Source organism: Leopardus geoffroyi, chromosome A3 (assembly GCF_018350155.1).
Source record: "Leopardus geoffroyi isolate Oge1 chromosome A3, O.geoffroyi_Oge1_pat1.0, whole genome shotgun sequence".
Classification (NCBI taxonomy): domain Eukaryota; kingdom Metazoa; phylum Chordata; class Mammalia; order Carnivora; family Felidae; genus Leopardus; species Leopardus geoffroyi.
This window is the reverse complement of record NC_059336.1, coordinates 115,528,268-115,551,958: the sequence shown is the minus strand read 5'-3', so window position 1 is coordinate 115,551,958 and position 23,691 is coordinate 115,528,268. Positions and strand designations below refer to the sequence as shown.

The following is a 23,691-nucleotide window of genomic DNA, read 5'->3' as shown; positions in this document are numbered from 1 at the left end:
GGAAAGCAGGACACAACACAGAGAATGATTCCTGGTTACCTAGATGAACTAGGAGTCTACTGGTGCACAAAATATTGTTTGTAGCAAATAGGAACTCAGAACACAACATGAGCTTACAATGAGGCCTTATGGAGACAATATAGTGTGATAGGAGTACAGGTCTTGGAGATAGACTCTAGGGTTCAAATTCCAGCTCTACCATTTTGGGCATGTTACTTAACTCTGTTTCTATCTCTCATCTGTAAAGTGGGGTTAATAATAGTACCTCCTTATAACATTACTGTGAGGATTCAATGAGTCAAAGGACCTAAGGTTGGACCTACCATATGGTCAGCACTATGTAAGTGTTGGCCATTCCAACTAGGATTGAACTACACTGGCCATGGCTCCTCATCCAAGGCTCTTCTCAGGCACAACTATAAGCTGTGGCACTTGAGGATGTCACCATGTGGAAGGGGTGAATTCAGTGGCTTTCTTGTCTACCATTCTACCTGTTAAACCAGTCAACCTACGGAATCTCAGCTGCACATATGGAGCTTGAAACCCATGTCAGGGGCCTGTAGATAAAGTCATTCCTTCATCCATTCACTCACTTACTCGTTCATTCAAATCCTAACAGAGTTCTGTCGGGCACACAATCCCATGTGAAGGAAAGTGCAGCATATGAAAGCTGGACTGTCACCTCGTGCAAGTCACATCCCCTGTCTGAATCTGTTTTCTTCTCTATACAACTGGGAAAGAACAAAGGAGACAAAGTAGAACAGGACACATGGAAAACTCAGGAAAACACTATACAAATGTGGACACTGTGATGAGGGACAAAAAGACATTTGTCTCAGCTTTTGGCTGAGGAGAAGAGTGGGAGTAGGACGTATCTTCCTCTATTTCAGGTTCCTGGAAGTATTCTGTGGAAGTCATCTCACTTCTGTTTGCCTCAGTTTCTCCTTGCCCCCAAAAGATAAAATTTGAGATGTTGCTGAAATCAGATAGTAAGAAACTCTGAACTCTTCCTAAATAGAAATGTTATAAATTCTCCAACACTATAAATATGGTCTTGTATCTATTGCTCAGCACCTTGTAAAAAAGAAAAAAAAGAACATTTCTAAAAGAATCTCAGCTTCTAAAAATAACAAGGGGAAAAAATATATAACCCTTCCAAACTTTAAATAGAGTTCTCTGTTCTGCTCCCCTTCAGAGGGGAAGGCCAGAAGAGGATAATTTCTGGGGACTTAACTGCCTCTGGCTGTGAGATGGATCCTAGAAGCCTGAAGCACCACCATCTGATCCTGAGCCCCACCTGCGCCCTGCTCACCCTTCCCTCTCCAAAACTACAAATCTGCCCCCTTGACATCAGACCAAGAGTCGGTACCTCCAGAGTTTAATGTCTTATTTTATGTTATCAGAAAATATCCTTTTTGTATAGCCTAAACTGGCTTTATTGAAAGTACTCAGGAGAGTGTTTGGCACTTAATCGGTGCTTGGTAACACTTGCTGATATCATAATCATTAGCTTACTAGACATTATCTTATTTTCTCTTGTTCTAGGTTCTGCTGGTTGCTTTTGGAAGCAAGAACAGGAGGATTGGCCTCAGGATCCTTAGAGTGGTCCTTACCTGGATCTTTTTCCCTAATGAGATTATGAGAATGGTCAGTGGGCTGAGAAATATTTCTTGGGAATGAATATAGTTTAGAAAAACCAACAGGGCTCATCTCGCCACAAGGTTGAGTTAGTGACCAACTACTGGCATAGGGATTTGAATGTTTCCCTGAAAGATCTTCCTAATTTGATGTCTAAAATTCTTTTATAAATGATCAAGCCTTTACAAGACTGACAATACATATATAAATGAGAGGGGTGAGGCAATTATTTAAATTCATCCTATTTTATCAGTGACTGACATGATATCTTCCCTTTGACTAAATTCTAACAGGGGAAAAGAAAAAATAAAGACAGTGGTACCTGAAGAGAATAAAGAGTGATGAAGACTGACAGATGGGCTCAATTGTGGAGATGGAAGAGACCCTAGAGACCAACTACCACAATCTTCATATCCATGGTTTCCCATTTCTCAGATGAGAACACTGAAGCATGCAATCTAGTGATGTGCTCAGTGTGAGAACTGGGTTAGAACCCAGGGGTCCTGGTTGCTGGTACAGGGTCCTTCCATCCTACTGATGATACAACACTATAGCTAAGGGACCAGATAAATTTCATTCTCCTTCCTATTTGGTTTGGGCCACCCTTGAAAACCAAGTCACGTGCCCATCCTTCTTTCAGTAGGAGGTACCATGACAGGCAGTTGAGAGGGCCCAGGAGCTGGGTGTGTTTCTGGGGGGCTCACTCACCTTTGGCCGTCTCCACATCAGGCTGGAGAGGTTTTTTCCCTGGAGCAGCTGCAGACCTATGGAGGAAGTTTCCGCAGGGAAGGTCTCATCCTCAAACAGCAGACCTCTGCTTAGGCAATGATCCCGCAAGAAGTTGAAGTCTTGGCCCTTGAATTTGATGACAGGGGTCTTGGCTAGAGTCTCCTGGTTGTGTGCCATGACTCTCCTTAGAAGATGCCTAAGGCCTTTTCCTTCTGGTAAGAAAGAGAGATATTTTTAGGAATAAGCTGTCAAGTCCTTTGCATCATTAGATGTAAGCCTTGGAAAGGCACTCAGATGTCCTCCCACTACTTTACAAGCGAGGGGACTGAGACCCCAAAATGTTCTGTCCCCAGTGACACATCTAGTTGGTGGGTGATCCCAGACTAGAATCCAAGCATCCTCTTCCCAGTCCAATTTTCAATCCGTTCTACCGAAGAACTACTCAGTATGCTCTTATGTGCATGAGAGACTATGGGGGGTGTTTGTACATTAATGAACATTTATTGAGTGCTGACCTGGTGCCAGGCACTTTTCTGTATGCTGGCAATCCAAAGATAAATACGACATGATCTTTATCCCTTAGGGGCTCATTATCAAGTAGGAAAGACAGATAAGACATTTAAACAGCTAGCTATCATTCAACAGAAAGTGTCTAATTAAAAATGTGTACAAAATCCTGTGGTTATAAAGAGGAGGGGCCATGAGCTCCCAGGAAAAGTCTAGGATGACTCTCCCACAGGCAGTGACATTTGAGCAGGGCCTTGAAGGAAGCAGAATGTGCCAGATGGAGAACTGGTTTTATATATATATATATATATATATATATATATATATATATATATATACATACACACACACACATGTACATATATATACACACACATATATACATACACACACACACATATATATTTTATATATATATATATATATATATATATATATATATATACACACACACACAAATTATTATCTATATAATTTAGAGTATCAAGTGCACAGAGGCCCAGGAGTTGAATTGGAAAAGTCATGGGTGTTAGAGAGAATGGAGGGGTGGGCAGTCTGGAAGGGTCAGTGGGGGTAGGAGCTGGGGATAGGGAATGTTGGCAGAGAGGGCCAGGAAAGTAGGTTGGAAAGCTGGATTGTGACATGTTTTATGCCCTCTGCAAGCACTGCAGGGACACTGAAAAGGTAGGTCACAATCACATCTGTGTAAAGGATTGTGGAGAGAGTTAAAGGCCACATGGAGGGGATGGATAAGGACTGTGGCAAGGAGGAGGTTAGGAGGCTGTGCATGTGTTCGTGGGAGGGACAATGTTAGAGCATTAGTAGTGAAAATGATGGAGAAACAGACCCCAGAGTCATTTTATAGGTAGAACCAATAGGATTTCATGATGAATCAAATACGGGGTTAGGGGAAGGGGATGTGTAGTGAGAAAAAGAAAAGGCAAAGTGGTGAACAATCAAATGGGCTTTAAAGTTTGCTTTCTGCTTTCATCACCTACCTACCAGTTCCAGAATTTGGAGTTAGTATTCAAGCCTGCAAACCTCTTTCTCCATCTGTACAGATAAATGATACCAACCTCATAGGGTTTGCTGTGGTATCAAATGAGGTTCAAACTAACATACCAAGCAGAGTGGCTGGCATACATAGGCACACAATAAATGTTGACCTCCCAATTTCCTTAAGGATATGTCAAGGAAATCTAGCATTTCTTATTCAGGAAGCCAAAGGGGTGTGACTGATGCCAATGACCAAAATGTGTATCACATCCTCCATCTGTGAGGGAAGCTGAGTTGCATCTGAATTCTGAATGCACACTTACTGGCTATGGGACTTGAAAAGTCTCCTTAGCCACTGACATAGTGCTTTTCAAACTTCTTTGAGCAGGACACAGAAGACCCAAGACCACAAGACCTATGGACCTATCAATTCCTCCTTAACAGCAGAAAAGGAATCAAGTGATGATAAAGAACTAAAGAGGGAAATAAATGAACAATTCATGAAGAATATGAGCTTACATTCAAGATCTTGGATCATACAAAAAAACCCCACACAAACTCAAAATAACTTAGCAATGTTCTTATAGTTAACATATAATAATAATATGTTGTAAATTATTTAGATAATACAAATTCAGAGGCAGAATATCATCTATAATGTGTCACTGTACATGCATATGCAGAGGGAATTATGCATACAAATGTCTAGCAAATGAGGTAAAAATAATTTATATTTGAACTATTAGGTTGGACAATAGGAAACTTCCATTTTTTTAGGTCAAAATTGTTCAGGGGCCCTGGATGTTTCAGTCGGTTAAGTGTCCAACACTTGATCTCAGCTCAGGTCATGATCTCAAGGTTTGTGAGTTCATGAATTCAAGCCCCAGCCCCACATCGGGCTGTGTGCTGACAGTGGGATTCTGTCTCTCCCTCTCTGACCTTCCCCCTGCTCTCATGCACGCACACATACTCTCTCTCGCTCAAAATAATAAACTTTTAAAAAGTTGTTAAATATAGTCCATTTGGTATGGTTTCACCTAAGGTAAAAAATGTTTTATTTGGTTTAGCCCAATATGTTACATACATTTCTCCAATCAAGTTCTTGGAAAATAACAGGTGAAAATACATCTATATACCTCACCACTCACTATAGGGTTAAGAGGAGAGCCACCACAGATTATATAAAAAGCTGAAATAACAGTAAGGTATCATTCAAGAACAAGAAAACAGTAATAGAGATTGATTGCCAATTCAGGACAAAGGCAATGACACCTGATAATGGAGAGTTGTGAAAATTATGGGTCTTTCAGTTCTGCACATGCTCAGTGACAGTGGAACCAAGACACCATTGCCAAGCCACGTACCTCTCAGTAAAATATTCAATGAGAGTGTATGATAAACTCCAGTATTGAGCTGATTTTAGTTTAGGAAACCCAAATAGTTGCTCTTAATAACACAATTATGGGACAGCCTTTAATTGCATGTAAAAGTGAGTTGGAAGAATTTGGCTTGACCTCTCCATCAGAGTCTTGCCAAGGCCTTATGTTTAGGGAGCAGTTCCCAGGCCATCAGTAGGGCCCCCACCGCTCACTATTGCATGGTGGACTGGTTGACTTTAGGGATCCCTGTGTAAGCCTCGCTTTCCTCATTTGTGAAATGATGACAATAATGTGCCTGTTACAGAATTGTTTTAAGACCCAGATGAATCTGGGCTTGTCAAGTACTTAGCACTGTGGCTGATAAACAGAAAGTGGTCAATAAATAGTGGTTATTAGCATGATTATGATGATAATTTTGATTATGAAAGTACTGTGCAGAGAGCCCCACACCTTCAGAGATGAGAACTTGCTCTTATTAATGACATCTAGTCTCAGAGGAGTTTGCAGGGGTGAGGCATCACACACAAGTGCTTAGCTTTGCTACTTCTCTGCACCCACTGAGAGCCCAAGAAGGAAAAGAAAGACTCTGGAGGACAGGCAGCAGGCCTGGCTGTCTGCTGGTGGAGGAGGTGGTCTGCTGCTCTGGGAGAGAAGAGAACTTTGATGGGAAAAAGAGAAAGCAGGCAGGCAGGAGAGAGAGGCTCCCTCCTCCATGCACAGACCTCAGACCTATCAGGTTCACTGTGTTACCCCCTGGGTTGCTTATGGCTTTTCCAAGGAACAGCCTGCTCTCATTTTCTCAAGCAGGAAGGGTCTACAGAACTTGACATTTCACTTTTGTGTGCAGCAGAAAAAGCCAACCAACTCTCTCTCCTACCTGTCATTTTAGGGAGGGATTTTTTGGCTTATTTCTTTTATTTTTCCATCTTTCTTCACTGTGAAAGGTAAATAAAGGCAGAAGACTCAGCTGGCTTAATTAAAAAAAAAGAGAGAGGGAGGGATAGAAGTTCTACCTGCTAGTCAGGATAAAACTTTGTCTTACCTCTGGTTTATCTCTTGAGTCTAGCAAGAAAAATGGCACAGGAGCTGGAAAAATGGCAAAAAGAGTTTATATAAGGTTCTTAATGAGAGAGATGGTGAACTAATGGATTAAGTTCAGAACTAGAGTGAGAAGCAGGCAAGAGATGCAGTTGGTGGCTATAAAACCTGGTCTGCTCCCCTCAGTGTCTATGAAGTAAGTTTCACTCAGTCCCTGTTGTGTCTTCTGCTGAATTGGGTGACTGTGTTAGTCTGTCGAGCGTGCAACAAAATCCTGCAGAGTGGGAGCTTAAGCAATAGACATTTATTTCCTCACAATTGTGGAGGCTGAAAGTCTAAGACCACGATGCCAACACAGTCAGGTTCTGGTGAGGACTCTCTTTCTGCCTTATAGACAACCACCTTTTTGATGTGTCCTCACATGACAGAGAGAGAGTGTGCGCTCTCCCTCTTCCTTGTCTTATAAGGCCACAGTCCTATTGGAGTAGGGCCTTCTGCTTATGACTTCATTTAACCTTAATCATCTCCTTAAAGGTTCTATCTCTAGAAATAGTCACAGTGGGGGTTAGGGCTTCAATATATGAATTTGGGGGGGAACACAATTCAGTCCGTAGGTGTGACTAACCCCAGGCTGTCCCAACAACTCTCTACCCCTGGGAGCACACTTTAGGCAGTGTGCAAGCAAAGAGGAAAGGGGGCATATCAGAGAATAGGTGAAGGATGCCGGTAAACACAAGTGAAAATGACCCAAGAGCACCGAGTGTATAAACATTATTCAATTTTGTGGAAAGACAATAAGGGCTCCTGAATGGCAGAAATGTCTTAGATGATAGTATCTTTGGTCTGCCAGCACCTAGTGCCAGGTCTGGCACATAGTGGGTATTCTATAAAATTCTTGTAAGTGTTGGTGGAATGAATGCCACATATTAGCTATTTTTAAGTGTGTTTGGTGGAGCAGAAGCCTCCACAGAGAACAGATTCGGAGGTCAAATGGTTTGGAAAATATTTCAAGTCCAGTAGTCCTCATGGAGATTCACAAAAGCTTCTTCAAAGAACTGTTCAATAAAAAAACAACAATGACAAAAACACTTATTTAAGCTTGCCTTCAGGATTTTATACATACATAACCAGCAAGTCTTTTTTAAAAAAAAGTTTTTACATTTATTCATTTTTGAGAGACAGAGAGAGACAAAGCACAAGCGGGGGAGGGGCAGAGAGAGAGGGAGACACAGAATCCGAAGCAGGCTCCAGGCTTTGAGCTGTCAGCACAGAGCCCGACGCAGGACTTGAACTCACAAACTGCGAGATCATGACCTAAACCGAAGTTGTACGCTTAACCAACTGAGCCACCAGGCACCCTGCAAGTCCTTTTGTTGGAGAATTCCTATTAATATATGGGAAAGATGCAAAAAGTTAAATGACTTCAGAAAAAAGAAAGAAGCCCCAAAGTTAAATGACTTCAGAAGATTCCAACTCAAGTCCTCATTCTGTCCCTTATTAGCCACAAGAAGCTGAGAAAGTTTTCTAAGCACTTAGCACCTCATAGAAGGTGGTCTTGGATGCATAGTCTGAATTTAATTGGGTTGATTCCTGCTTTCTTTTTTAAATCCATGTTCTCCAGAAAATTATAATAGGACACAAAAGAATAAGAACAGAGCCTCAGATGGACATGTGATACAATACCAAAAGCTGTGACTTATGTGTAATTGGAGGCTCGGGAGGAGAGAATCAAGATAGTAGAGCAGAAAAAGTTTTTTTGTAGAAATGGTCAAACTCTTCCCCAGTTTGGAGACAAACTTTTGAATCCAAGAAGCTTGAAAAGTCAAGAAAACCAGGACTAGACACATCATAATCAAGCTGTTGGAAACCAAAGATAAAAAATGTTTGAAAGAGCTAGAGAGGGGCGCCTGGGTGGCGCAGTCGGTTAAGCGGCCGACTTCAGCCAGGTCACGATCTCGCGGTCCGTGAGTTCGAGCCCCGCGTCGGGCTCTGGGGTGATGGCTCAGAGCCTGGAGCCTGTTTCCGATTCTGTGTCTCCCTCTCTCTCTGCCCCTCCCCGGTTCATGCTCTGACTCTCTCTGTCCCAAAAATAAATTAAAACGTTGAAAAAAAAAAAAAAAAAAAAAAGAAAGAGCTAGAGAAAAATGACACATGAAATTGAAGGGAATAATGATGCAAAGGACTCCAGATTTGTCACAAGAAGCCATGGAGGATGGAAAACAGTGGAATAATTTTAAAGTTGCTGAAAGAAAGAGATGTTAGCACAGAATTCTGTGTCCAGTGAAAATACATATCAGGAATCATAGTGAAATAAAGAGATTTCAGATGAACAAAAACTAAGGGAATTAATCATCCAAAGACAATGCTCCAGAAGGAATGATGAAGGAAATTCTTCAATTTAATAGGCAATAATAACAGGGAAAACTGAATTTTCAAGAATGGTATATGGTAAATACATGAGTAAATATGCAAGACTGTTTTTTTCCTCTTATTCTTTAAAATACATATATGTGTTTAAAGCAAAAATGAAAACATTGTCTGGAGATGCTTCAAAGTATTTGGATATCATTCATATGACTGTAACATAAGGAACAGTAGAAGGGAAGTAAAGCTAGCCACATGGCTGCAAGTGTTCTATTTTACATGAAGTGGTGCAATAGAATCAGGAAGATTGAGTAAGTATATTATAATCCCTATATAACCACTAAGAAAATAATAAAAAGAGATATAGCACCCCCCCAAAAGACAATAGATAAGATAAAATGTGATACTAAAACATGCCTATTCAAGTAATCAAAAAAAATCAATAAAGAGGGAACAGTGGATAAACATACAAAAAATAGACATAAATCCAAGTATATCAATAATTACATGTTAACTTTAGTTAAAAGGCAGAGATTCACAAAGGAGATAAAAAAGCAAAACTCAGCTATATGCTGCCTGTGAGACACACTTTAAATAAAAAGACCAGATAATTTGACATTAAATGGATGAAAAGAAATATGCCATAAAAACAGTAAACATAAAAAGGCTGAGGTGCATATTAATAGATTTACCAAACAGACTTAATAGTAAACAGTATTGCCAGGGATGAAGTGGGGCATTTAATATTGGCAAAAATTGATCAGGAAGAAATAAAATCATTAATGGGTAGGCACCTAATAATACAACCAGAAAATACATGAACCAAAACTTAACAGAATTAAAGTGAGAAATAAATAATTCCACAATGATAGTGGAATTTAGCACTCATAGTTTAGCAACTAATAGGGCAACTAAACAAAAATTTTAAAAATCAGTGAAAACATAAAAGATCTGGATGACACTGTTAATCGCTTTGATTTTATTGGCACATACACTGTACTACATCTAAAAATGCAGAGTACACATTCTTTTCAAATATATGAAATGTATTCACCAAAACAGAAAATACATGGGGCCATAAAACCATGTATTTCCAAGGAGTGAATTACACAGAATATTCTCTAACCATGACACAATTAAAATTTTAAGTTAGTACCAATAAGATAGTTAGGAAACCCCCAAATACCTGGAATTAAACACACTTCTAAATAACTTATGAGTCCAAGATGATATCATGATGGCAATAAGAAAACCCACAGACATAGAAGGAAGTAAATAATACAGACAAGAGCACAAATTCATAAAAGAGAAACAGTAGAGAAAATTAGCAAAGTGAAACTTTTCCTTTGAGAAGACCAACAAAATAAATAAATCCAGAATCAAACAAGTTGAGGACAACAGAGTGGGAAGACAAGTCACCAATATCATCATTGATAAAGGGTTTATTATCATAAATCCAATAAATATTAAAGAGTTCATAAGAGGCCACTACTACGAAGAAACTAATGTGAAAAAATTTGCTGTCACGTGAAATGGATGAATTTCTTGAAAATTACAAGGTATCAAAGTTGACCCAAGAAGAAAGAAAATTTGAATAACCCTATATCTAACCAAGAAATTGAATTTGTTAACAAAAGCTTCCCCCAGAGAAATTCCCAGACCCAGATAGTTTCACTGGTGAATTCTCTTATACTTTCCAGGTCAAAATAGCACCCATCTTGCACAAAGTTCTTCAGAAATTAGAGACGGGAAACACTGCTGAACTTACTTTATCAGGTCAACAGGAGACTAATAACAAAGCCTCGCCAAAGAATCCACACCCCCCACAAAAATTATGGATCACTATCCCTCATGAACAGAGACGGCAAAGATCCTTCACAAAATTTCATCAAATCAAATCCAACAATGTAAAAAAGAAAAGAGAAAGAATAGTACATCAAGGCTGAGCGAGATTTATTTCAGGAATGTAAGGTTGGTTTCATGCTAAAAAAAAATCATTGTAATTAACCATATTAAAAAGCTAAAAAGAAAACCAATAATTAAAATTTTTTGACAAAATTCAACATATATTTATGATAAAAACTCTCAAAGGAGAGTTACCTAGAAAAAGTAAAAACATTCTCAGACTAATAAAGGGCATCTATAAAAACCTACAGCTAAAATCATAGTGACAGAAGAGTACTTTTCCCAATTATGATCACAGTTAAGGCAAGAATGCCATTGTCACGTTTTTTCTTTCTTTTAAAAATTTTAAAGTTTATTTATTTTGAGAGAGAAAGTGCAAGCAGGGGAGGGGCAACGAGAAAGAGAGGGAGAGAAAGAGAAAATCCTGAGCAGGCTCCTCACTGCTAGCACAGATCCTGAAGCGAGGCTCGAACCCCCTAACCATGAGATCATGACCTGAGCCAAAGCCAGAAGCCCAACCAACTGAGCCACGCAGGTGCCCCTGCCACCGCTTTTTTTTTTTTTAGCATTCATAATAACCATTTTCACTTAACACTGTATTGGAGGTCCTAGCCAGCTTGTTAAGAAAAGGCAGAAAAAAAAAAAAAAAAAATCAGGAGGAAAAATGGTCCTTATTTGATATTTTGATTGTAGAAAATTCTAGGAAATCTACAAAATAACTAACAGAATTAATGATTGAATTTAGCAAGATACAAGGTTAATATAAAAAAATTAGTTATTATATTCTAGCAGTAGGCAATAGGAAAACAATATCATTCTATTAAAAATCTTGGAAAAATATCTAACTAAAGACATCCAAGCTGTCTGCATCAAAAACTATACATCATTGCTGAGAAAAATTAAAGAAGACCTAAATAAATGGGGAGATGTATTAGGTTCATTAATTGGAAGCCTCAGTATTGCCAAGATGGCAATTCTCTCCAAATGTATCTACAGATTCAATACAATCCCAACTGAAATTGTAGAATGTTTTTTATTAAAGAAATGGATAAGCTTACTCTAAAATTTACACTTAGATTCAAAGGACCTAGAATAACCAAAGACTTTTTTTTTAAAGAAATATATTTTTTTTAAAAGTTAGCCAACCCACCTTCAGCTGGCAAAAAGATAGACAATTAGATAGACCAATGGTGCAGAGTAAAGAATCCAGAAACAGACCACAACATAAATCGTCAATTATTTTTTTGACAAAGTTTCCAATTTTCCAAAGTTTCCAAAGATTAAATGGACATAGAAACACCTTTAAAAAAAAAATGATGCTGGATCAATTGGATATCCATATGGGAATCAAAGTAATCACAAACATAAAGATAAAACTTAAAATTATAACACTTTTGGTGTGCCTGGGTGGCAGAGTCAGTTAAGTGCTTGACTCTTGATCTCTGCTCAGGTCATGATCTCACTATTCATGATTTCGAACCGGGCCTTGGGCTCTGCTCTGCAGGTGCGGAGCCTGCTTGGGATTCTGTCTCCTCTGTGCCCCTCCCCAGCGTGTGTGTGTGTGTGTGCGCGTGCGCGCGCATGCATGCTCATGCTTTCTCTCAAAAAAAGGAATAAACAAAAAAATTTTTTCAAATTGCATTAGAAGAAAACAGAATACTTGCATAGAGGAAGACACAGGAAAAATGTTTGCAAACTTAAGGGTTGGAAAATATGTCAGTGACAGACCACGTAAAGATGAGCCTTACAAGAAAAAAAAAATGCATCAGTTAGACTTTATCCAAAGCGTGAAAGACACCATTAAGAAAACAAAAATGCAAACCACAGGCTAAGAAAAAATATGTGTGACATACGTATCAGGCAAATGATTCATAACCCAGAATATACAAAGAACTCTTTTAAATCAGTAAGAGGAAAAGAACCCTTTAAAAATGGTCAAAAATCCAAACATTTCCCCAAAAAACAAAAATAGGCAATTACCGACATGAAAAAATGCTTTACATCTTAAGTCATCAAGGATATGCAAATTATTACTACAACGAGATAGACACCACACACTCATTAGAAAGGCTAAAATTTCAAACGCTGACCATCCTATGTGTCCGTAGGGAGATCAAACAACGGAAACGTTCGCGCGCTATTGGTTCGTACGTGACACGGTAGGACCACAGAGTGGAATTTATGGCTTTGTCTGTGCATATATTCAACCTCACTGAATGTACATTATTTTCCAAGGTTGTACCAATTTATAATCTCACCAGCAATGTAAAAGAGTTCCCATCACTCAGTCTCCTCACTAGCACTCATTTTTGGCAAACGTCTTATTTGTACCCATCTGATGGGAGTAAAATGCCAACTCCTTGCAGTCTTAATTTCTGTTTCCCTGCTTACTGGTGAGACTGAGCATCTTTCAATATGTTTATTCTTCATTCACATTCCCTCTTATGTGAAATGAATATTCATATCTTATGCCCATTTGTCGACTGCGTTGTCTTTTTCTTCGTGATTTGTAGGAATTCTTTATTTACTTTGGATAGTCATCTTTTCTTGGTCACATGTGTTGCAAATATCTTCTCCCAGTTGGTGGCTTATCTTTTTACTTCCTTTACTGTGTCTTTTGATGAACACAGATACTCTTCACTTTACACAAATATAAATGTGTTACGACTATTTGCTTAGAAATTTAATTTTTATAAATTGAGCCAAATGTTAATACTTATGGGAACTTAATATAAGAAACTCTGGGAGAGAGTTTCTCTTTTAAAACAGGAAGTTTAGGGGTGCTTGGGTGGCTCAGTTGGTTGAGCAACTGACTTCGGTTCAGGTCATGATCTCAGGGTTTGTGAATTAGAGTCCTGCGTTGGGCTCTGTGCTGACAGCTCAGAGCCTGGAGCCTGCTTCATACTCCGTGTCTCCTCCTCTCTCTGCCCCTCCCATGCTGATACGCTGTTTCTCTCTCAATAATAAATGTTAAAAAAAATAAAACAGGAAGTTTATTTGCAATTAACACATTCATTCCCCTAAAGCATGGATTTAAATTAAAAAAAATTTTTTTTAATATTTTATTTATTCTTGAGAGAGAAACAGAGACAGAGAGACAGAGCACGAGCAAGGGAGAGGCAGAGAGAGGGAGACACAGAATACGAAGCAGGCTCCAGGCTCTGAGCTGTCAGCACAGAGCCCGAAGTGGGGCCCGAACGCACGAACTGGGAGATCACGACCTGAGCTAAAGTCGGATGCTCTGCCGACTGAGCCACCCAGGCGCCCCTAAATTTTTTTGTATAATTCTATAATAATATGTTTAAAAAATACAATATTCACAGCAACATTCTGAAATGGACTTGCAAAGAAACACTTTGACTACTTAGGAAATGATGCTCAGGTTTCTAGAAGCAAAGATCACCTTATCAAAACCAATTACATAACTTTCCCTCTTTTTCTTTTTTCCCTTCCAAAAATAAAGTTCCTTCTTTAGAGGAACAGAAGAATGCCACATACGTGTGGTCATGTGAGTTGAGGTATAGAGAGAACACACCTTGATTTTTTAAAAAGTATTTGATAAAATTTCTTTCTTCCCTGTATTTATATAAGGTGGCAAAAACAAACTCGACTGCAAGACTGGGTTGGTTGTATCCTGTAGTATTGTACAGTCCAGAAATACAGTGTAGTATAGCACAGGAGAGTATGCAGAAGTCACAATTTGAGCCAGAAATTGTGGATGAATAATTCTGGATTATCTCAAAATCATTGTACTGTGATAACCACAGAACTCTGTCCCTTGTCCTGTCCTGTTTAACATTTGTATCTTAATCCTGGATGAAGATGTTGGCATGAAAATGAAGATACTTTTCAACTTTTCCATCATTTTAATGATATAAAGGAAGAACAATTATCCAAGCAGATGGCAGATTTAAAACTCTAAAGGACCTCCAAGCTGAGAACATGGAAGTTACCCAGGGAAACTGCAAATCTGTCTTCTCATTTAAAAGTTAACTGTGCAAGTAAATAGTGAGTGGGATTTGCCTTGGCTCAGTTTCATTTTGAAAAGATTTTGTATGGCTTACTTGGCTTCCTATTGTGAATGAGGCAATGTGGTGAAAGACGTGCCCACCCTGAGCTGCTGCCACAGCAGGAAGGCACTGCTATAGACACCATGGGAGCTTCTGGTCCTGTACAAAGTTGCTCTTGACCTGTGGTGGACATCCAGTCCGCTCTGTTCAGTTCCGGGGGTGGGGGTTACATTTCAAGCAGCACAGCAATGGTGTACCCTTAACGGTAGCCAAAGCAGGGTGTTAGGGTAGCTAGCACAGGGCACCTGGCCAGAACAGAGCCCTTTGCTTGCAGGCAGGGTTTCCCAGTGCAGTTATACCTACCTGGAAAATACAGGGATTTTTTTCTAACGGCACAAGAATGTCATCACCTAAACACGCAAGGAACCTAGAGATCACTTCCTGGGAAGTGGGAGATCTAGATGTGTTCACTGGAAGAAAGACAGACCGAGGGACTTACAGGGACTGTCAGACCCAGCCCAGAAGTTCTGTTCCCAGCCCTCCAGAATAATCCTGATCTGAGAGAGCACAGATTCAGCCACCCCTGGTCCCACAAAAATCAAGCTCCCTGTTGCTGTTTGTTCGACCTCACCAGGGTTATGTTCCTATTCAGAAAACTGGGTTTTGCCTTGACCTTTTAAAAATTAAAAAAAAAAAAAAAAAAAAAAAAAAAAAAAGACCCATGAGACAGTGGTCAAGAGCATGTGGAATCAGCTTAAAACTTGAAACTTTAGTTTGACTTCAGATATCGCTTAGTGACTGAGTGATCTTGATCAATGTTATTACTATCTGAGCCTCCTTTACTTACAAATAAAATGGGCTGGAGGTGGTGGTAATAAAACCAGCCTCAGAGCATGAGGTAGGTATTAAATACCAACATTCTTTTTAAAAAAATTTTTTTTAATGTTTATTTTTGAGAGAGAGAGACAGAGTGCGAGCAGGGGAGGGGCAGAAAGAGAAGAAGACACAGAATCTGAAGCAGACACCAGGCTCTGAGCTGTCAGCACAGAGCCCAATGTAGGGCTGGAACTCACGAACTGTGAGATCATGCCCTGAGCCGAAGTTGGACACTCAACTGACTGAGCCACCCAGATGCCCCAAATACCATCATTCTTATTAAGGGCTCTGTGTGGGAAGTAAGAGCTGTGTGGTAGGTCTCCTGATGATCATGCTGTCAGGATCTCCTCAGGTGCCCACTACCCTATCCATGAACCTGAGCCCTGTAACAGGCGATGGGCAGGCCAGGCATTAGCCAGTTGCCTCCTGGATGCCCAACAGTTTTCTCCGGGTCCCCAGAGTGGTGCCCAATAGCCTAGCACATGTGGCTAATGAGCACTTGAAATACAGCAAGTGCAACTAAGGAACTGAATTTTAAATTTTATTTTATTTTAATTAACTTACATCTAAATTTAAAGATCTACACTTGCTAGTGGCTGCCTTGGTGAACAGTGCCGAAGAAAAGATCTGCTAATGGCATGGATGACCATGTGCGCTCTCCAGTGGCGATAGTCAAGCTGAGATCCGATAAACTTAAAAGCGGGGTGGGGGGGGGGTGCAGAAGAAGAATCCTTGCCTTGGACAGATCCTTTCAAGAACTTTGACCTGCAGGGGTTCTCTCAACTGCTTTTCCTCAACATCCAAGTTTTGCCACCAAATCATCCAGTCACTTTCCGCCAGCAGCTCTGCAGGCTTTACAGCGACAGGTGCAGGGCTTGCCTCCAGGAGGAGCTTAGCATGTCCCAGCAACAAAGGGTGATTGGGTGATTCCGTGTGCGTTTTGTTTTCAATCAGCTAAGAAACGGGAAGCCCCGAGTTCAATTGTTCCCTGCCCGGGAGTGATGCACACAGCTCTCTCCTGGCTGGTGTTTTTCAGAACAATGGAAATAAATCTGATGTAATGTAGCGGAACACGACAAGGGATGGTTTTCCCCTTAACAAATACTCGTTTGAAATGGTGCCCAAACCCTGCACGAGGAGCGATCTATTTCCCACAACAGTGTTCCAGCAAAACCCATTACTAATTCCACAACTCAAATTAAAACTAACAGAGCTTGAAGGCTGGGGCTGACACTCTCTCTGCTGACAAGGAGCAAGAAGAAGGGTGGGGGAAGGGGCCCTGTGCACTCGCGTGTGTATGTGTTTAATTACACTGTTTAACACATTGAGAATAATTTAGCCACCCGAGTGGAGAAAATAAGGCACTTAACTGCTCTCTGGCGGAAAAAAGCCCCGTGCAAACCACTTTCAGCTCTATGACACCTAGGCACACTTCAGGGCTTTGGAGAGAGAGCAGGGTGAAAGGAGGGAGAGGTAGATAGACTATGCGAGATGAAGGGGGAGAGAGAAGGGGGAGAAGGAGAGGGAGAGAAGAGGCAGGGAGAAACCGAGGGGAAGAGAAGGAGGGGGAGGGGAGGGGTAGAGAGAAAAGGAAAATTTTGTGCATATACAAATCAGCTGGGAGTAGGGAAGGCCCAGGACTATTTCTCAAGGAGACCTAGTAGGAGGTAGTGTGAAGGTGAAAGTGAACATAAATTATATGTTTTAAAAAGATACTTAACACCCACACCAGTGCTTCTGCTGGGTCACTCCCTGACTTTAGAATCATCTGAGTTTCCTTGCCTTTGTGGCCTGAAAGCCGGGAGTGGGGTGTGTGGCCCCTGGAAAGGCAGGCCTCGAAAGAAGACTATGTGGGCTCCCTATGCAGGAGAAACTGAGGCTTAAGACCAAGGAAGAGAAGTTTGGCCCGCATTGGGAGGAGATTCCTATCCAGCTGCCAGCTTCAAGGCTGGCAACCGGGCCCACAAGCAGAGTATGTCACTGTCCCCACCAAGGGGCATCTTTTCTGTTTCATTAGGGCTGAGAAGGGTCTGAGGTCATTACCCACGAAGGGCCACAGGAGCCAGAGAAACGCAAGAAGGCTCTAGCATGGCTGTAGATTTAGAAAGCTCCCAGACCTGGAACAGTTACCAGAGAAGAAAGTGCTCCAACTCTCTGTTGCCTTCCAGGAACTCTGGGTTCAGCATCAGGGCTGACCGACTGCCAAGGAGAGCACAGTCTGGCGAGGAAGAGGGGGAGAGAGACAGCACCAAAACAGCTCTGTGGTCCATAGAGGTGTAGCCCCATCCTCTTTGCTCCCTGGTGCCCTCAACATGTAGACCCAGCCTCTTCTGACACCCAGGGCCTCACAGGCTCAGAGACCTCAGCTGCTGGGTCCCTCCCCCATCCCCACCACCACCAGGAGCTTCTGTGGGGTAACAAAACAACTGCTGGCCAGGCAGAAGGGAGTCTGTGCCGCTCTGCTGAGGCTGTGAGCTGTGGGCAAGCTGTCCCCTCCTCTTGCCTTTGGAACACTCAAAAGGCTGGACTTCCTTTTAGGTGCTTTTCAACTGTTATGTTGTGTGTTTCTGGAACAGAAAACGTGGGTTCCCTAAATGATATTGGTGGGCAGACAATGAAATCGGAACCCACTGAATATACTATCCCTTTCAGTTAAATTGGGTTTGTCATGTGTGAACATAAAAAAAGAAACTTGCCTTTGCATAAAAAGATACTCCTTCCCATCCCCCAAGTTCTCTGATACGTGTCATTTAATCACAAAACAAGCCTAGAAAATTCCCTAGCAGACTGGCCATATATTCTGAGGACAAGGCAGAGCATTCCTTCCGGGTTCTACATGTGCCCCAGAAACACGATGTCATATTTGGTATGATCTTGGGATTTCTGGGTGTGGATTTTTTTTTCCACCCATAAAGAGAAGATACTTTCTACTTAGCTAATTCCAGCTCCTTCTTAAGCAAATTAGGGGGTGTTAGGACACTGGGGACTGTCATGTATCAAATTATAATCTGGGTCTTTAAGAGGTGCAATTTCTTTTTTTTTTTTTTTAACGTTTTATTTATTTTTGAGACAGGGAGAGACAGAGCATGAACAGGGGAGGGTCAGAGAGAGGGAGACACAGAATCTGAAACAAGCTCCAGGCTCTGAGCTGTCAGCACAAAGCCCGACGCAGGGCTCGAACTCACAGACAGCGAGATCGTGACCTGAGCCGAAGTTGGCCGCTTAACCGACTGAGCCACCCAGGCCCCCCCCCCTTTTTTTTTAAAGCATCTGAATTCGTTCTTCAACAGATTACAAACACAGTGGTTTGAAATCACATGCATTTGTTATCTCACAATCCTGTAGGTTCAGAAGCCTGGAATTATGTGCATGGGTTCTGTGCTCAGAATCTCACAAGCCTGAAATCCAGGCGTCAGCCTGCTGTGTTCTCATCTAATGTTCAGGCTTCTCTTCCAAGCTGACCACAGTTACCGGCAGAATTCATGTGCTGATGGTTGTAGGACTGAAGTCCCTGTTTCCTTGCTGGCTCTCAGAAACCATGAGGAGCTATTTCTGACCCATCCCCCCACCCAGGGAGCCCAGCCCCCACAGGGCTTACCTCCCAGAGGCATGAACCAGAGAGGGTGTGCCAAGGACTGCGCACACTGGGGTTAGGGCCTTTTCTCTTTTTTTAAGTTTCTTCGGAAATTGGTTCTACATTTAGATAATCAATGTATTCTTAAATGATTTCCTCTTGGCCTATCTTGCAGCAGAGGAGGACAAAGAGAAGGAAATGGTTGGGAAGGAGACAAAATGAGAAGAGAGGGGGGCAGGGATACAGAAAGACAGAGACAGCAGGTGGGTGGGGGTGGAGATCCTGAGGGAGAAGGGGAGTGCAAGGAAGGACAGAACCTACTACTTAAAGTCCTTCTCACGCCAGCCCAGCATCCTGGGTTGCTGAAATGGAGCCCACGCATCCTGCCCGTTTTTTCCCCCTCAGATGCAAATAAAAAAGATGCAGTAATGGAGACTCCCAAGGGAGTGCTCTGAAGTCCCCTCCTGCGACAACAGGCCCATAGAGCAAGTTCCGGGGCGCTGCCTCTGGCCACCGCACAGGGATGCTAGCAGCTGGACCTCAGGTGTCCCAGTGCACGTCTGGCTTTCCTGGGCATCTCAGGCCCATGGAGGCCACAGGAGCAATGGGCCAGAGCTCTGGACTGGGAGCCTACTGCTGGCTCCACCAGTGGCCGCTCCCCACTGTGGTGGTGGGGGGGGGGGTGGCAGGGGTGGGGAGATAGGGTCAGTAGCACCAGCAGCCAAGCACCCTAAGGGAGAGACTCCCTTTTCCAATCAGCTCCAGGACGTATGACAATGGTGTGTCCCAAGCTGCTTGCTCTGAGACTTTTCTGAAACCAGGGTTCCACCCAGGTGGATGGGGTCACACTTGTGGGGTTGGGGACAGGGCATGGACCAGTGGGAGAGGAAAAGTCTTTTGAAGGGCACCTGAGTGGCTTAGTCGTTAAGCACCCAACCCGATTTTGGCTCAGGTCATGATCTCACTCTTTGTGAAATCGAGCCCGATGCGGGACTCAGCACTGACAGCCCAGAGCCTGTTTGGGATTCTCTTTCTCTCTCTCTCTCTCTCAATAAATAAACATTAAAAAAAAGTTTTTCAAAAAGAGCTCCTGAATAAGTATGTCAAAGAGCACCACAAAAGAAAATGAACTTAGAGCTCGCGTGTGTATAAATGTGTGTGCAAAGGTGAGTGAAGCTGAGAAAAGCAGGTCGCAGGGAGTTCCCATACACCTTCCTTTATTCTTTCTCACCCTGCCCTTAAAAATTGCAAGAAGGCGGCCAGAGCATTGGAGGAGGGCTGGGGTAGGAAGGGGAGACAAGGAGGAAGAGGAGCAGACGGTTGAGGCAGGCCTTTGAGGCCCTGAAGGGAGGGGAAAGGCAGGTGGGAGAGGGACTGTGCCTGCAGAGCCACAGCTTGGGTTGAGCGGTCGATGCCTGAGCAGGGTGGAGGTGGGGGGGTGGGGGCGGGTAGCAGATACTGCCTCAGGAAGCCTCAGCCTCCCTCCCGCTGCCTAGGCCCGGCAGCCGCGTGCCAGAACAGGCAAGGCCCCAAGGGAGCCATGGGGAGGCCTGTGCTCATCTGGAGAAAGTGACATGGTCACAGGAAGAAAGGAGGGTTTGCGGACAGTGTCAGAGGGAGACAGGGCGCTGGATCAGAACAGGCTGGGAATTGAAGGAATGTGCCCTCGGTGGGCAGTGTGGGCTGTGGCTGGCAGACCAGCGTCCTAGAAGCCAGCCCACCCTGAATGCCTCTGAATTTCTCCCCCAGGCAACTTTAGTACCTGAAAGGAGGTTGCGGATCTTGGAGATGGGGCATAATGACATAGCTCAGCGACTGGCAGTCACTTCTGGGTGAGGCCTGGACTGGGGACAAGACTTGATGTTTGGCGAGGAGAACTGAGCAAACATTCCTAGGACCCCTCCTACCTCCAGCACTGATCCAGATGTGGGTCACTGGCCGCATCTCCTACAGGCAGATGTGTGGTCACTTCCGATGGAGATATAACCCTAGGGGCTGTGGTCCACGGGCCGTGATGGAGTCTGGCTCCTTCTCTGAGCTGCGTGAGGTCCTGGTCAGGCCTGATTTACAGGTATGGGAGGCGGGCACAGCAGAGCTGATCCAGCCAGTGATCAGAGGCAGAGTACTGCCCAAGGGACCATCATTTCAGCATAAAATTAACCAAAGGTCCTGGCCAGTCTCAGTTTTAAAGGTCCCTTGTGGCTGTTTTGGCAGCGCGAGGATGTTAACCCCAGAGTCCAGGGACTCCGAGGGAGCCCATCTTGGGTCACTACCTCAGGACAAGACACTTATTGCATCTGCCATACCCAGCAGGGGGGAGGCAGTGGGATCAGCCTTCACTTCCTCACCCCCCCACCAGCTCTTAAAGACCGGCATTTGTTTATTAGCTAAATAGATGGTCTCTGAGCAGGAGGAGAGGATCTTCAGCTGCCTTTCCGGCGGGGATCATCACAGTTCAGGAGGGCCTGCTGGGCCCCTTAGGGATCACCTTGTTAACTATCTTAGTTATTAAAATAAGGAAATAGGGTTTGGCCAAGCTTTCCTGGTTGTTTATTGGGAGAACTAGCTTTGCAGACTGGCCAGCAGATGTGGCCTCCCGTGATATTACAGAATTTTTTATTCCAAACAGTTCCTGCAAAGCAAACAGCAGTGCATGGTAGTGAAGTAGTCCCCTGAGAATTCGGGGATGAAGACAGAAGCAAGACTCAACCCAGGGTGGCCTGGGTCCCAAGCAGTGCTTCTAACCAGGCTCTGGGTTTTGAAAGTGCAGGCTTACTCAGTTTAATCAGTTTCCCTGTCTTGTCCCCAGTCAGAGCCTTTTATGTGCAAATCTGAATCAAGACTCTCCTGGGAAGGAGGGATCAGAGAGACACAAACAGATTATGTTTGTAGATTATGTTCCCATCACCCAATGTGCTAAGTATTGAGTCCTCCCACAGGTGTCACGCACAAAAACACGGTTTAGGTCCAGCTGGATACAGGTGGGGCAATGTGAGAGAATGTGCTCAATGACTATCCAGATGATGCCACCTGGGGGTCAGCCAAGTTCTGTTTCTTTCCCAGGACAAACAGGGCAGTTGGCAGGTCATAACCCAACTAGAACTCCAGAGGGAGAATGTCTGCGTTTACTCTGGTTAGCTTGGGTTCAAGCATAACAGCTAGAACTCAGTCTCTCTAAGAAGAGAATCACATCTCAAAGATGACCCAATCTTAGCAGCCACAGAGGCACAGGCAGGGACTGTGAAGCAGCTGTTGGGGTAGAAGGAACCACCTGAATCTCTGAAGTGATCAGTCTTGTGGTTAACCCAGATTTTTCAACTTTGTTCTTGTAATTATTAAGCTAGAGCATTTGAAAACAAAAGGCAAGGTCTGGGTCCCATTCCTTCCTTCTGCAAATATTAAACATGTGCTATGTGTCAGAAGTTGAACATGGGTGGAAAAGGTGATGGGATTCCTCCCATCAGAGTATCCCTTAATGTCAACGTTGCCCTTGTGCACAAAAGCAAAGATCCTGTCATTGTAGGAAATATGCAAAGCTGAGATGATCTTCTCTTAGGGAGTCAACTCATCCCTTGCCCCAGTTTTCCTTAAAGCTTAACCTTGGACCATTTGCTCTGGTGGGAGGCTCAGCATCTGAAAATTAAGACGCTCTCTGGAGAAATTCATATGCTCACTCAGGTTTGGACCACCACCTTGGTCCAAAGCCCCGGGAGGTCACCAATCACACCCTACCTACCTGTTTCCTAGATGAGCGCATGTGATGTCAGCAGTATTCCAGGTCAGGACTGGCTCAGCAGCAGCAGCTTTGTGGGATGGAGAGTGGCAGAGGAGGGTGGCAGGTGAGTCAGCCCTGTGGCAGAGTCCCAGAGTTCCGGGTTCTTCCCTCAGGCTCTTCCTTATATGCGCTCACCAGGTAGTGCCCCACCTTAGTTAAACAATGTCTCCTGGACCAAGCCTCAGGGCCTCCTGGAGGGAGGACAGTGAGTTTAACTGCAAAGTCTTCCAGACACTTCTTGGCCCAAGCTGACTGTCTCCTCCCAATCCTGGCTCACTTCCTGGAGCCCCCAGCTGAAGGTCCAATTTCTTGGCTGCTGGATTGTGTTTCTCTCATTGTTTCCAGATATTTCAGTTTCCTTGTTTCACTACGGGAATCAAATGGGTGTTTCTACAGAAACCCCCTTGAAGTACAGAGGAAGTGCTAAGAAGCTCCAGGAAGCAGCCCTCCTTGGGCCTCATTCTCACACAGGATGTGCGGTTGCCAGGTGTTGTACATCCAGAGGGCCCACTCAGAGTAAATCACATCACCTGGGCTTTCTGTTGGCGAGACCATCTTCTTTCCCCAGATAGGTCTCAGCACACAATAACGCTTGGGCGTGGGCAAGGTCTCTGCATCATCACTGCTTAATGGATTGGGGAGAAAGGGTCAAGGTGCTTCCTGACTCCAGAACCCCGAGAGCCCAGCTCGCCCTGTGTTGTAGGTGAGAATGGTAAAGTAGGGAAAGCAAGAAAAAATGTGGAAATCACCAGGAACCGATGTGACTAGATGCATCCCCAAACTGTCATGGCAGGCTACAGAGGGATTTAGAACCCGGAAGGAAGATTAGAGCACTGGAAAGTGTGGCTGAGTCCGTGGCCCCTGGGAAGTAGCCAGGTAGATGTGGAGGGGTCCCTCCGG

The 23,691-nt window shown here is 43.3% G+C and overlaps 1 protein-coding gene across 2 annotated transcripts in view; it reads right to left on the bottom strand.

The window, feature by feature from the left end:
* CAPN13 (calpain 13) overlaps window positions 1–23,011 on the bottom strand; it is an 81,610-nt gene extending 58,599 nt beyond the window's left edge. The window contains exons 1-3 of one of the 2 annotated variants that reach the window (XM_045447257.1): window positions 22,753–23,011; window positions 6,292–6,335; window positions 2,347–2,579 (exon numbers count right to left, since the gene is read on the bottom strand). In XM_045447257.1, coding sequence (XP_045303213.1) covers window positions 2,347–2,544 — 198 coding nt within the window. In that variant the 5' untranslated portion in view covers window positions 2,545–2,579; window positions 6,292–6,335; window positions 22,753–23,011. The remainder of the gene's footprint in view (window positions 1–2,346; window positions 2,580–6,291; window positions 6,336–22,752) is intronic. The other variant, XM_045447256.1, reaches the window with a different exon arrangement.
* Between the last annotated feature and the right edge of the window lie 680 nt (window positions 23,012–23,691).